Raw genomic sequence first — 14,890 nt, 5'->3', positions numbered from 1 at the left:
TCTTTCTCCTATATTATGCTGTTTTGTATAGATCAATCTGCTTCAAATCTGTATTATATTAAGTTTATTCTAATTAGTTTCAGGTAGAGTCTAGAAAATGTATAACAGAGTTATCTTCATATTCTAAATGAACAGATTTCTATGGTTATAAAGAAAAGCACTTTCTCAGGAAAGACTGAAAATGTTACTTCATAATAATAGTGGTTTCACTGCCATCTTGGAGCTCATGAAAGCTGGCTGGGAACAAGACATAAACAGCAACTATGTCTTGAGGGCTGTGGTCCAAGGCTAGGTATAAGGGGGTCTCAGGAGCTAACAGGGGCCTATAGTTCTTCTTAAAACTGAAGGTGTTGGGGCTGGCAGGTGGCTTAGTGGTTGAGGTGCCGGCCTCTCACATGGCTGACCACAGTTTGAGTCCCAGATCTGGTGGCTTGCTTTCTCACTTTCCCTTTCTTCCTCTCTCTCTCTCTCTGCTCAAATTTTTAAAATAATAATAATAACAACAAAATAATTCTTAAAAAAAAACACTGAAGGTATTTATGACCAAGATGAAACAGAATTCTGTTTGGGCCAAGATGTGTTTGTGTACATAAAGCAAAACCAATGCAGTGACTCCTGGTGGCACACTGAACTAAACCAGAGGCCTTGGAGAAAGGTTACTCATGCCCATGGAAACATGGCATGGTTTGAGCCAAATTCTGAAGAAACTTTCTTGCTAAGGCCATTGGACATGGAATTCACAGAGTACTGTACACTCAAAGGTTTAAAACAATGAAAAGTGAAGGAATAAAAATGGATTCATGCTCTTGTAAGTAAACAAACAAAAAAACAGTAGTCCCCTTAAGGGAATCGAATTGGTCACATATCTTATTTGGATTGTATTTCAGGTCCACGGGGTGGTGAATGACACAATAGCATTTGTGAAGAACATCATCACCACTGAACTGAACAGTGCAACAGATAATCCCGTATCTTTTGAATGCTTACCCAACTGCAACCATGGAATTCCAGATGGTAATTTTAGGCGCTCCTGAAGGAATCATTTTGTGTAACCGTTTTGTCACTCCATTTCATAGAGTAAATGAACTAGTACTCAAGGCTCAGAGGTCAAGGGACATTTTCCAGGGCAGAGCTGGAAAGGGACAGAGGCAGGCCTAAGAAACTGCTCTCAGGTTTTGAATCTAATGTCCTGTGTTTGCACATGCAGCAAAGACCTATGCTGGTATTTCCAAATAGGCTGGGATGTTTCATAAGACATTTGCCCTGAAACCCACAGCTGAGGTTGCTGGTGGAAGGATGAAGACCCACGTCACGAATGTGATGGCAAGATTCCACTAGGTCGGCCTTTCATTGTGCAGGTCTTACTGGTTCTAGTGATGCCAGGATCCATGAAACAGAAGTCAGCCCTGAAGCACTCACTAAAGTACTGATCCAAGAGCGATGGCTTTCTCCATTTCCAGTTTTTATTTCTGACATGAAATTTACTCAAATCAGTCTTTTTATAGTTCTGCAAAAAAAAAAAAAAAAAAAATAAGAAGAAGAAGAAGAAGAATGCTTCCATTTCTTAAGAACAGAGCTTTTCTTTTCTTAATGATGTCTCTTATCTCAAAGCAATCTGGTTTAGGGGAGTTTTTTTTACTTATTTTATTTATTTATTTTTGAGAGATTTTTGTTATAGGGTGCATGTGTTCGCCAGAGAGACAGGGAGAGATAAAGAGACAGAAAGCAAGAAATCACTTCCTGGGGTGGAGGGTGAGGTGGCCATGCCACAACCCCTTCTCCTCCATTCTCCTCTCAGGATCTCGGGCACACCTGCATGCATGCCCAGTATGAATTTCAAACCATCAGGCTCAGGACTCGAACCGAAGTTGGCCATGTGGAAGTACAACACCTTAACCACTGCACCACCTACTGGCTCCTCAGTGTACCTTTTCTGACAAGCCTACTTCAGGATGTGTTTTAACCTCTCTGATGTTTTACAGTAAAGTCAACCCCCCACTAAATAGTCCTCAGGGTGTAGGTCTCTCGACTTAACCTCCTATAGAGCACATACTCAAAGTGCCCATCGAAGAAATAGCATTTACTTCCGAATAGGTGTCCTGGTTTCTGTTCTTAGTGTCAGGTTATAAACACATCGAGGGCGGATTAACAGATTACCCACCAGAGTAGCACAGTTACGGAGCCTGAGACTCTCTGACCTCAAGAGACAGCCTCAGTGCATACTCCATGTCTCTCTGGCCCCAAGTTGGGTTTACACAATGATCATTAAGGTTCTCGTTTTGCTTTGCTTGTTTCTTGTGTCCCTTTATGTTAATACTGTTTACAGGAAGATCCGTCTCTCTTTTCCACCCCATGTTTCTACAAAGACTGGCATTTCGGTCTTTAAAATAAGTAGGCTGGGGAAGTTCTACTTGAAATGATTAGCAGAATGTTATGTTCAAGCCTTAACCTGTTTTGAAAGATGGTCTTCGCCAGTAGGGGAGAGACAATATCTGGAGGAAACTTCCACGGTGAATACCCAGCCAAAGTAAGCTTCCTAGATTTGTGTCGGACCCCGAAAGTATATCCCAATACAGGCCAGCTGAACTGAGGCATTCTTTCAGGCCCTGGACTATTTGGCCATCGGCGTTCATGAACTTGCTGCAATCAGCGAGAGGAGAATCGAAAGGCTCTGTAACCCCTCCCTCAGTGAGCTGCCCGCCTTCCTGGTGGCCGAGGGTGGCCTGAACTCCGGGTTCATGATCGCCCACTGCACGGCGGCGGCCCTCGGTAAGCACACGTGCTTCCCCAGAACACGAGCTTGTCCATGGAAGGCCCTTCACGTTTCACCTCAAAGTATCAAATGCCGTTTTGGAAGGAGATCTAACTTTCACTGCTTTCGTTTGCCTCCCAGCTCTCTCAGTACAAAGGTAGCAGGTGGACTCTAACATGTTTTAGGAAAAAATATAAACAAAACCTAAACAACGGTATACTGAACACAATTTTACAATAATGAGGTTGTAAATAGACAATGTCTCGGGGTCAGCAGATGGTGTAGTGGTTAAGGTGCTGGATTCCCATATGGTGGACCATGGTTCAAGTCTCAGACTCGGCTGATTGAAACTCTTGCTGGGCACATATGTGTGCATGCTCAAAATCCCAGGAGAAGAATGGAGAAGGGATTGCAGTGTGGCCATCCCCCCTGAGGGATGATTTCTCCCTTTTCTTCTCACTGTTTCTCTCTGTCTCTCCAGCGAGCACACATACCCTATGGCAAAAACCTTAACAACAATAAAAAAAGACAATGTCTCTATGGAAAACAATTTGACATTGCATGTGAATGGCATCTTTATAACTTTCTTCCAAATCTCAATTTGAACACTACCAAGAGGAAAAAGACAAAGATGCTTATATGTAATGGTGAAATTCGAACCAACCTGAATGATTACATTTTTGATACATTTCATTAGATATATCGATCACTAAAAGCATAAAGGTGTTATAACAACATACAAAAGTGCTTACAAAAAGCAGGATACTTCGGACCAGCAGTTGGTGTAATGGCTATGTTGCTGGACTCTTATGTAGTCGACCGCGGTTTGAGTCCCAGACCTTGTGGTTTAAACTCACGCCAGGCGCATGTGCATGCATGCCCAAGATCCCGAGAGGAGGATGGAGGAGAAGGGATTGCGGTGTGGCCACCCCTCTGAGGAGTGATTTCTCACTTTCTGTCTCTCTGTCTGTGTCTTTCTGGTGAACACATGAGTCCTATAGCAAAAAAAGGTCCTAAAAAAAAAAAAAAAAAAAAAAAAAAAAAAAAAAAAAAAAAAAAAAAAGCAGAATACCCTTTATGAAAACAGAGCTTCAAAATAGCTTATATCTTTCTTTCTTTTTTTTTTTTTTTTTTCAAGAGTTTTGCTATAGTGTGTGTGCACTCGCCAGAGAGACAAAAAGCGAGAAATCACTCCCTCTGAGGGCATGGCTACGCCACAGTCCCTTCTCCTCCATTCTCCTCTTGGGATTTTGGGGATGCATGCACACGTGCCCCGCGTGAGTTTTAAACTGCCAAGTCTGGGACTCAAACCATGGTCCACTCTGTGGGAGTCCAGTGATGTAACCATTATGCCATCTGCTGGTTCTTAGCTTGCTTTAATTGTAATGAAAATGACATGTTTTTTGTTTGTCTTGTCTTGGTTTGGGCTAGTTTTAAGGCTTTTTGAACAAGCCTCACCACAGGCTGCTTGTTCATATGTGCCTTGGTTTGGAGGCCTAGGATTTAGGATTTATAGTGCAGATATCTGGAAATTCCCCAGCAAAACAGGGTGAACTAATCACCCTAGTTTATAGCTAGATCATCTCAGAACAGGGTCCATTACAGCACAGAATATTATTACGGTTTCACTCAAGACCATTTCTGAAGTCATAGAGAGGTGCAAAGACATTGAATTTGACCTTTCCTGAATTCTGAAGCTCTTGGGAAGGAGCTTAATCATCTAAATCCTCCCTTCTTAAAGTGTAGTCCTCAGCCTGACAACATAGCCATCACCAGGGAGTTTGTTAGGCCGGTGGGCTCTCAGCCCCACCTGGAACTCAGTATCTGCCTTGTAACAAGGTCCCTGAATGATTGACAATAAAGTTCAAGAGGCCTTAATAGGCCTAATAAGGAGACTGCCATAGGATTCCCTTTGACCTCTCACCCTCCTTCTAGAGAGATCTCTGGCAGTTACCCAGTCCTTGAATAAGCCCAGAACATCCACTTATGTCATCATTGAAGAGAGAACTGTTCAGTCTCCTTGCCCAGGATCTGTGGGTCCAGCCTCAGTCACTAAATCCTACTCTTGAATACCAGGCCCACCTTGCACATTGAGAATCTGAAAATGGCCATCACGTCTTTTGTTCCCAAGTCTTCCCGGAATGCTAAATGTTTCCGGTATCTTCAAGTTGGCCTTGAAATATTAGAGTTCTCAGTGCCCCATCCCTGTCTTATGTCAGAACTCACTATAGCTTTAGAGTCCTTCTCGCCTTTGGAAAAAATTGACCTGCTTCTTCCCAAAGTAACTTTGTACCATCTGGTGCTTGAGTAACGGCCCAGGGCTCCAGCAGAGGGTTTTCCTTGCGTGAAACACTGTGGGGCAATCACATGTCATTTTGGCAGCTTATCCTGCCAGGAGAACTTCTTAACTTGTATTGGTCTCTTGCAGTTTCTGAGAACAAGGCTCTATGCCACCCCTCATCTGTGGACTCCCTCTCTACCAGCGCTGCCACGGAGGACCATGTCTCCATGGGAGGGTGGGCAGCAAGGAAGGCCCTCAGGGTCATTGAGCACGTGGAACAAGGTAAGGCCTGTGGGTTTGGGATGGCCTCGCCGGTAGACTGTGATGCCAGTTTTCGAAGCGGGAGCCTCAGCAGCAGCAGCAGCACCTGGGAAAGCAGAGCCCAAGGCCCTCCTCCCTTAGATCTGCTGAATCAGAAACTCTTGGGAGGAGATGGGACCAACCTGTGCTTAGCAACCTTCCAGGTGGTTCTGATGCTTGCTGAGTATTAAAAACCAAGGAGGGGCCAGATAGTGGCACCTCAGTTGTGCAATTGAACCAACGTGGGAGGGTCCCTGGTTCATGACTCAGGACTTCCCTATGCATGACTGGTGTATGATCTGGGTTGATGGAGTGAAGACCCTGTTGGGGCTGCCTGTCTCTCTCATCGAAGAAATAAATAAACTAGAAGAAAAAAATAAACAAGAAGCTATACAGAGATAAAGTGGTTCCTCAGCTGGCTTTTTTTTTTTCTTAGTGAGATTTTTAAAAAACATATTCAAAAGAGGAGAGAATAAAACCCTGAACCCTTACTCTGATTCAACAGTTAGCCTTTATGTTTCATTTTTTTCTTTGACTTTTCCCAAATTATTTCCAAGTATATTTCCAGCATTATACTACTTTATTTCTACATACTTTCTCTCTTAAATATGAATGCGTTCTTATCTACCACGATGCCCATATCACATCCACCGAAATTCAGCAGTTCCTGGCATTACCACCGAGCACGTGATGAGCTTTCCCCAGTTATCTCCACATCTTTACAGTGGGCTTGCTCAAGCCAGAATTCAAGGCCCACAGTTCAAATTTGGTTGTCATGGTTTTAAGCTTCTTCTTTTAGCCTAGAATATCCTCTCTCCTTCCTTTTTCCCTTCTTTGTGCCATTGTCTAGCTGAAAAACCCAGTTATTTTTCCTGTAGAAAGACTAACATTCTGAATTTACCTGTTAGCTTCTTCGTGGTGTTACTTATAACTGTCCTTTCTTCTGTACAGTGTACAACTGTACACTGCAGTTGACCCTAAAGACTTCACAAGATTTTTTTTTTTTAATTTTGGCAGAGGACAGATGCCCTTACCAGAGATGGAAAGACAGAGAGAGAGAGGGAGAAAGCACTTCCCCAGTGGGGCATGGTCATGCTAAAATCCCTTCTCCTTTTCTACATCTTATGGGATCCAGGGCACACACACACTTCTAGTGTATTTTTCAAGCCACCAGGGCCAGGGTTTGTTCTGCAGTTGGCTGTGTGGGATCTGGCTCCCTTAACCACGAGGCCACAGGGCTGACTCAAGACTTCATGAGATTTAGGTTCAACATTTTTTTGGCAAAGTAATTGATAACAAGAACCAATTTTTAAAAATCATTTAAATACACACAGACATACACACAACTTACAGGGGACCAGCAATTGGCATAATGACTATGTTGCTGGACTCTCATGTAATCAATTGCAGTTTGAGTCCTGGACCCGGTGGCTTAAACTCACACCGGGCGCGTGTGTATGTGTGCCCAAGATCCCAAGAGGAGAATGGAGGAGAAGGGATTGCGGTGTCGCCATCCTCCCTGGGGATGATTTCTCTCTTTCTGTCTGTCTGTCTCTCTTTCTGGCGAGCACACGTACCCTATAACAAAAACCTCTCAAAAAACAAACAAACACAACTTACTAAAAGTGATACCAAGTTTTGTTGGTCACTTGATTTCCTGTCCAACTATGAGATATTTCATATACAATAAACTAAAGGCAATAGTGTAATTAGTAATAAAATCAGTGACCTTAACTAAAAGAACCTATTATTTAAGCACTTTGGCTTTTTCAACACCACATTATTCAACTTTTTTAATACCACCTGAGATATTGAGGGAGTTATGTAGGTCTGCCAAAAATTGTACCTTGACCCAGGGCCAAAAATATATGGCAGTTAAAATAATTATAAACAAAAAAATATTTAGAAAATATGAAATTTAATGGATACATTGCCCCATTAAGAATATATTTTTAACATGTGAAGAGACCAACAATAACATTTTCTGAAGTCTGTTAAACTTAATTGTTACTGTAATAATGTTTCACACTAAGAATCCCCAAGTTATCTTTTAAACTGTATCTTCAACATAATATCATAATGAATATATATATATCTTTATTTTCTATAGGATGTGTGTGTTCACTGGACAGTGACAGAGAACCCCTCCGGGGGATGGTCATGCCACAACCTCTCCTCCTCCATTCTCCTCTTGAGATTTTGGGCAGTCTCGCACATGCACCCATGTTTTTCAAGCCTCTGGGTCTAGGACTCAAACCACACAGTTGCCCATGTGGGATTGGGGAATTTTTAACATTAAGGCATGAACAGCAAGTAGATTCAGTTCATTGTAATCACTTTAAGAGACAGGAGGGAAACTTTTGTAGACAGCGAACAGCTTAAAGAGCTAAGAGTGACAAAGATCTGGTGGGAAAAGAGAAGTCATCTTTGGGAAACGCGCTGGGCACATGTGCCCAAAATCTTGATGGGATGAAAAAATGGAGGAAAAAGAATTGCAGCATGACCAATACCCCTGGAGGGTGCTTGTTCTTTCTTTCTCTCTCTCTGGCAAGTGCATACACCCACTGACAATTTTAGAAAAGAAAACAAAAGAAAAACTTTGCTTTTAAATAATAGAAAAAGCAGGTTTAAAATGGGAACCAAGTACCAAGGCAACTTCATTCTACAGAGAACCAAGCACCTGTCCGTTGGCTAATGATGGTCGTCGGGTTCAGGTGACTTGCATCCCTCAAGCGTGAAGTCAGACTTTCTCAGCTCTCCCCCTGGCGTTTCTTCCCTTAGTGTTGGCCATCGAGCTCCTCGCAGCCTGCCAGGGCATAGAGTTCCTACGCCCCCTGAGAACAACCACGCCATTGGAGAAAGTCTATGACCTGGTGCGCTCCGTCGTCAGGTAAGGGCAAACAAGCCCCTGGGAGTTACACCATTTCCAAACTGTGAACCTTGGCAGCACCTACTTGGCTGACGGGTTGATGTGCTTTCCCTGTAGGCCCTGGATAAAGGATCGCTTCATGGCCCCAGACATCGAGGCAGCCCACAGGCTGCTCCTAGAGCAGAAGGCAAGCTGGCTACTTGGCTTATGTCTCAGTTGTGGGTAAACATGGGAAAACAAAGAGGGAACGAGGGGTGGAGAAACATCGCGTGATTCTGTCATCTTCTGGCTATTCTTGGAAGTGAGAGAAAAGGTAACTAGGCAGCTGGCAAGGCTGTTAAGAAGTCATTTAATAAACACGTGTGAGCCCCAGGCTGCACGCAAACATTGACTATCTCAGGATTGGAAGCTGAAATGGATTTTAAATAGAATTGGGGGACAGTATATGTGGGGAGAAAATGAGAGGAAAGATTCATAGATCTCTCTCCCCAAGAGGGAGTATTTCCTCTCTCTGGTGTTGCTGTCACAACTCCTGCCTCCAGGGCCGCTGACTGCATAGGCCTAGAGAGAAAAAGTCCCAGGTGTTTTTTGTTTTGTTTTAGTTTTTGCTATAGGGCATGTGTCCTTGCCAGAGAGAAAAGAGAAAGTAAGAAATCATCCCCCCAAGGGGTGTGGTCACACTATAATCCCTTCTCCTCCATTCTCCTCTCGGGATTTTGAGCATGTACGCACACACACCTGGCGTCATTTTCAAGTCATCAGGTCTGGGACTCAAATCAGGGAGTTAGCCATGTGGGATCCAGCGCCTTAACCTCCATCCCACTTGCTGGCCCCAAGTCCCAGGTTTTTATTTTAAAGGGCTTTGAGCTGGCCTAGTGCCTGGTCTGTCACTGCCCCATCTCACTTGGTGAGTAACAGGGTTTTTGACTATTTGTTTACTCTGGTTACATTGACCATAGACTCAGCAAATGAACCCTATTAATATATATTCATTTTTTTAAAGAATTATATTTATTTCATTTAATCTGACCAGAGAGAGAAAAAGAAAAAGTAGGAAAGCAAGCCTCCAGGTCCAGGACTTGAACCATGGTCAGCAGTGTGGGAATCCAACACCTTAACCACCATGTCACTTGCCAACCCAATATGTAGTCTTTTAAGTGCATTAAACTTTTTGAATCACATATAGGCATTGTGTTCACTAGAATTGCTTGATCTCTCCCAGAAAAGTTGCTCTGCTCTTGAGGAATAATTTTTTTTCTTTGATCTTTACACTTGTCATTTCTTTATTCTTTAAAAATACTATTTAATTTTTAAAATTATTTTACTTAATTTTATTTATTCATCATTTATTTTAATTTGGTCAGATACACACACACACACACACACAGAGAGACAGAGAGAGAGAGAGAAAGTGAGAAAGCAAGACACCAGGTCTAAGACTCAGACCATGGTTGGCCATGTGGGCGCGTCCAGCACCTTAACCACCACGCCACTTGCTGTTCCCAACACTTGTCATTTCTAGGTGTGCCCTATGCCCTTCGAGGAGAACCCTTTTGCTTGCTTCCAGCCTTAGGTGCTGGTAGCTGGGTGGGACAAGTTAGCCTTTGGAAGATCACATTTTCTAAGTTAACTCCAAAAAATAGGAAAGATTCCTTGACTGTCAGCAACAGTCAGATTAAAAAACAGCTGTAAGCCAGAAACAGAGCCTTCATTTGAGATAATATTGTTCTTAAAGGAGAACGACAGGGAGCGGGACAGATAGTGGCACAGCGGTAACACGAGGCTCTGCCAGCCCGACCCACGTGGGAAGCTTCTGTGTTTGTGTCAAGAACTTCCTGAACACACGGAACACACATGTGCTCGTGCTCTGGCGCTAGCAAAGGCTGGGGGTGGATCATGGCATGGAGACACTGTTGCAGGGGCCTCTCTCTGTGCCTCTGCCCCTCTCCCCCCCTTACAGAAGAAAGCAAGAAACCTTAAAATAACTAGAGCATAGGTTGGTGGGTGGGGATAAAAACAAAATGAAGATCCGAGACAGTGCTTCTCAAATTTACTATGTGTATGAATTTCCCGGAGTTCGGAAGGCCTGGGGTAGAGCTGAGACTGTGACTCGTCCCACATGATGCTGATGCTGCCAGGGCGTGGGCCGCACTTTGAGTACTGGAGGTCAGAGGAAGGGAGCACCTACAGCATGGAAATACAGCAGTGGGAAAGCCACTCAACTGCCTTTTATCATTCCCAAATACGGTCAGATCACATGCTTGAGCAACAATCCTTAAGTGTGTCTGCACGGAATTCTCCAGGTTTCGATTGTTTGCTTCTTCTGCTTTGGAAGAGCAAGCAACCTAGAACCTTCATAGTAACTTCGAAAAGTTTTTTTTTTTTTTCTTTTTTGGGAGAGGTTTTTACTATAGGGCGTGTGCACTCCCTAGAAAGACAGAGAGAGACAGAAAGCTAGAAATGACCCCCCAGGGGGGTAGCCACACCACAATCCCTTCTCCTCCATTCTCCTCTCGGGATCTTGGGTACGCACACACACGCGCCTGGCATGAGTTTAAGCCACCGGGTCCAGGACTTAAACCAGTTTCAGTCAACTACATGGGAGTCCAGCGACATAGCCATTACGCCAACTACTGGTCACAGGTTTTGGACTTTGTCTTTTTAAAGCCATTTATACGCCAAAGACCAGTTGACACGGATCATGGATCAAATGGCTTAAAATAAAAGCAAGCAAACACCAGTGTGAGTCTAGCTGGGAATAAGTGATGTTTTAGCTCTGGATGATGTCGATGTCGGATTATGTGTGGAAACCACATCCATTCATATTTCAACTTTGTTTTCAACCTTGCTTCTCAGGTTTGGCAAGTGGCTGCCCCATACATCGAAAAATATAGAATGGAGCATATCCCAGAATCCAGACCTATTTCTCCAACAGCCTTTTCACTGGAATTCCTACACAAGAAATCCACGAAAATCCCAGAGTCTGAGGATCTTTAATGTGCTTTGTCATGGATGAGTCGATCGGATGGCACGTAGTTTAACACACAGCATGTTGTGCAGAGACTCAAGAACGTCTCTAGATAGATCAATCCACTATCTGATTCTGTTCTAAAACCTACTTTGGTTAGGCAGGTGGCAGAATGACAGTTGCTATTTCCAGCCCTGTGTTCTCTTTCTGTAGTTTAAGATGCAACAGATGTTTCCGGGTTGCAGGAGTTTTCTTTGTTTCTTTATAACAGCAGGTCGCTCACTCTTAAGGGTGAGAAGATAACCACACATGCATGGGTCTCTTCTTCCCTCTCAGCATTAGATGAACTCAAATTTGGAAAGAGATCGACAGTGGGCTTTTCTAAAAAACATTGGACTTTTGTAATACCTTATTTTTTTATTTGCTTTGACATGTTCCCCCCAGTAAATTTCTTTAACTGATTGGAGTCTGCCATGTTATGACAAAAGTTGCTCAATAGTCATAAATAACCATTTTAAGGCAAGCTGTGTAAGCTGCTCTTTCTTCTGTTACTTCAATTATAGTAAAGAATAGTCCATAGATCTTAAACAATCAAATACAAAGGTGGTTAAAAGGAACAAGAGGTTTTTCTTTGTTTGTTTGTTTTTCTGAGAAAGAAGTTAAGGAATAAAGATTGCTATTTGGGTATCTTTTGTTTGAGCTGTGTATTTCATCTCTATCAAATGCCATTATGCATATCCCTAAAATGCTTGATTTCATTCTATATTCAATTGGGGATTCAAAGTTAGTATCGCTTCCTGCCTATTAGGACTATGTTCCCGTTCTTACCGTGATCCTGTCTGAGAAGGCCCTTCTTTCACAGATAAGGCCTCTGTGGGGATTGACCAACCCCCTCTCTGCAAAGGTAATCATTAAAATGGCCCTAGTGACAAAGGTCAGATGGAGCCCTGGGAGGCATTACCCAATCTGCCCTCTCCATCAAGAAGACAACAAACCTCCTGGGAAGGCTTCGGTGTCATTGCCTGGGTGTAGGATGGGGCAGATGGCCTCTTGCTTCCTGCAACGAAAAGCTGTGACTTTGCAGCCATCTGTGCCAACGTGAACAAGGCACTCCTGAGTCCCGGAGTCTGAAACCACGTATCTAAAAACCACAGCTGCTCAAGAACAGGGCAGACACACTTGCCAGCCTGCCTGCCCAATTGCACGCTAAACAGACCCAATGGGGTATTTCACAACAGAGTTTTACTCTTCAGATGGCAACCGGTCCACAAAAAAGATGGCGACTGAATGGAAAACTGCGGCTTACAGTAATTCAGGGAGCAAAACGAAATGTGCTGTGGCACCTGCTTCCCCTCAAGGTGGTTCTTGGTGCTATTCTTCGCAAAAATAAATGCACAGAGGAAGTTTATTTTTCCTAGAGGTGTGCTACAGTCAAGCCAGTAAATCCCAGTGGTCTGATGGCTACTCTTCCCTGGGACTTGGGAGGTGCTGGATCATCACCTGCCCCTGTAGTCCTTTGGGGCACAGTGACATTTTGTCACTGAGTTTTCTTTCTTTCTTTTCTTTTTTATTTGTTGAGCATTTTTAAAGGTTATTTATTTATCCCATGAGTGAGAGAGACTGAGGGAGACATAGAGAGTGCCCCCAACAGGGTCTTGACACCATGATCCACTCCCAGCTTCAGCAAGCCCCAGAGCACACAAGCATGCATGCCCAGTACTCAGGGAGGTTTTCCACACGCATCGTCACCTTCCCACATGGGGTTGCCTCGCAGAGTGTGGCATTGGACCTCTGCCACCACCCAGCCACTGTCACTGTGTTTTCTAGTAACTAACATCATACATCTTCAAGAGCATGTAAAGGTAAATTAGGAAGATCTAAGTTGCAGTTGTCTTACTGTGCTGCAGTAGCCTTTGATTTTTGTAACAAAGCTGAACATCTCTTTAAGGAAAGGCTATTTTTCTGTGTAAAGGAATTACTTTATTTATTTTGTTAATTATTATTATTTTTAATTTGCTATAGGGCACATGCGCTCACTAGAGAGAGATAGAGTGAGAAAGCAAGCTGCCAGGTCTGGGACTCAAACCGTGATTGGGCATGTGGAAATTCAGTGCCCCAACCACCATGCCACCTGCTGGCCTCAACCTTTTTCTTATTTTTTTAAGTTTTTGCCATAGAGCATGTGCACTCACCAGAGAGAGACTGAGAGAGACAGTGAGAGGAAGTGTGAGAAATCACCGCACCCCAAGGGGAATGACCACACCGTAATCTCTTCTCCTTTTTTCTGCTGGGATTTTGGGCTTACATGCACATGCACCTGGTGTGAATATCAAACTGCCAGGTCCAGGACTTGAACCATGGTTGACCATGTGGGAGTCCAGCACCTTTACCACCATGCCACCTGCTGGCCTAGGAAAGGCTATTCTAACTGCAGTTAATCCAGTTTCTGAAAGAGTCAGTCAACAAATGTTAACATCTTTTAGAAAATGTGACTTTTCATGTATGCTAAAGTACTGTTGGACAAAGCAAGTCCAGAGGCCAGAGTCAATTTGGAACAGTAACACTCAAGGGTATGGGTCACTAGCTACAACCTACCACATACATAAAATCCCATACGTGACCTAAACATTTTGCAAAAAGATCCCTTTCATACTAGTTTAAACTTGCGTCTCATTTCTCAGGCCAGTTGGAGGATTGATACCTTTTTTTTTTCCCTCTCACCATGTTGCAATCCTCCTGTCTCAGTCTTCCAACTGAGACTAAAGGTGTATCCCACTGTGCCCAGCTCTTTTTCAGACAGGGTCTCACTGTGTTGTCAAGGCCAGGCTTGAGCCTGCCTTTCACCTGCCTCAGTATCCCAAGTTGCCAGAATTACAGGAGCCTGCCACCATGCTGGGTCTTTGGATTAGACTGAGATTTGAACCCATGCCTCCCATGTGGTTCCAGCCCGTGGAACACATCATTTTAGGAGCACTGCTATCATGAGTCTTAATGCTATGACCTACTTCCAGCTTCAGTCAGCACTGGATCACAGGCACACGTGTGCCCAGTATATCCAGGGACACCTCTAGACATGAACCCAGAACCCTCCCATGTGGGTCAGCCTCATGGAACGTTGCATTTTATCACTGCATGCCTATCCTGTCCTGCTTAGGTTTTTGATCTTGCAGCAATTAGCATCTTACCTAACAAAACCTAACACACAGTGTGTGTGTGTGTGTGTGTGTGTGTGTGTGTGCGTGTGTGTGTATGTATGTGTGTGTTACCAGGTGCTGTGTCAGGGTATAGTACTGTCACAAGCAGGTCTATGTTTAAGGACTTCACATCTAGCGAGGAATATGATATAGCAATTACTGTATCGAGCACATGTCCAAAAGGAAGGAAGAACAACTCCTGTTCTGTTGCCGCATCAGGGAGGCCTCCAGGAAAGGATGACTTAGCCAGGCTTGGTATGATAGGAGTCAGAGAGAGAAAGAAGGAAAAGGAGAAACATAAACTAAATTTTAGTGTCAGGAGACATCCATGCCAGGAAGCCACTTCTATGTCAATCGGTAGCTATTAAATAGGTGGCAGCCAAGGTGGCTTTGGTCCTTGCTCTTGTAATTTATAGTCCAGGTAGTAGACCAGAGTTTTAAGCCAACTGCAGAAATACACAAGTACTAAGGGAGGGGTGGGAAGCAACTAGGGGCCGGGTCTCGTAGAGCGTAATTGATGTGAATG

At 43.8% G+C, this 14,890-nt stretch overlaps 1 protein-coding gene across 1 annotated transcript in view; it reads left to right on the top strand.

The window, feature by feature from the left end:
- The window catches only part of HAL (histidine ammonia-lyase), a 30,518-nt gene extending 18,661 nt beyond the window's left edge, over nt 1-11,857 (top strand). Inside the window, exons 15-21 of the mRNA XM_006154880.3 lie at nt 888-968; nt 2,462-2,527; nt 2,604-2,769; nt 5,181-5,315; nt 8,115-8,223; nt 8,320-8,389; nt 11,059-11,857. Of these exons, the coding sequence (XP_006154942.1) occupies nt 888-968; nt 2,462-2,527; nt 2,604-2,769; nt 5,181-5,315; nt 8,115-8,223; nt 8,320-8,389; nt 11,059-11,199 (768 nt within the window). The 3' untranslated portion in view covers nt 11,200-11,857. The remainder of the gene's footprint in view (nt 1-887; nt 969-2,461; nt 2,528-2,603; nt 2,770-5,180; nt 5,316-8,114; nt 8,224-8,319; nt 8,390-11,058) is intronic.
- The last annotated feature ends 3,033 nt before the right edge of the window (nt 11,858-14,890 follow it).

Source organism: Tupaia chinensis, unplaced genomic scaffold (assembly GCF_000334495.1).
Source record: "Tupaia chinensis unplaced genomic scaffold, TupChi_1.0 Scaffold000423_1, whole genome shotgun sequence".
In the NCBI taxonomy this organism is placed as follows: Eukaryota; Metazoa; Chordata; class Mammalia; order Scandentia; family Tupaiidae; genus Tupaia; species Tupaia belangeri.
This window is presented reverse-complemented; position numbering and strand designations above follow the sequence as displayed.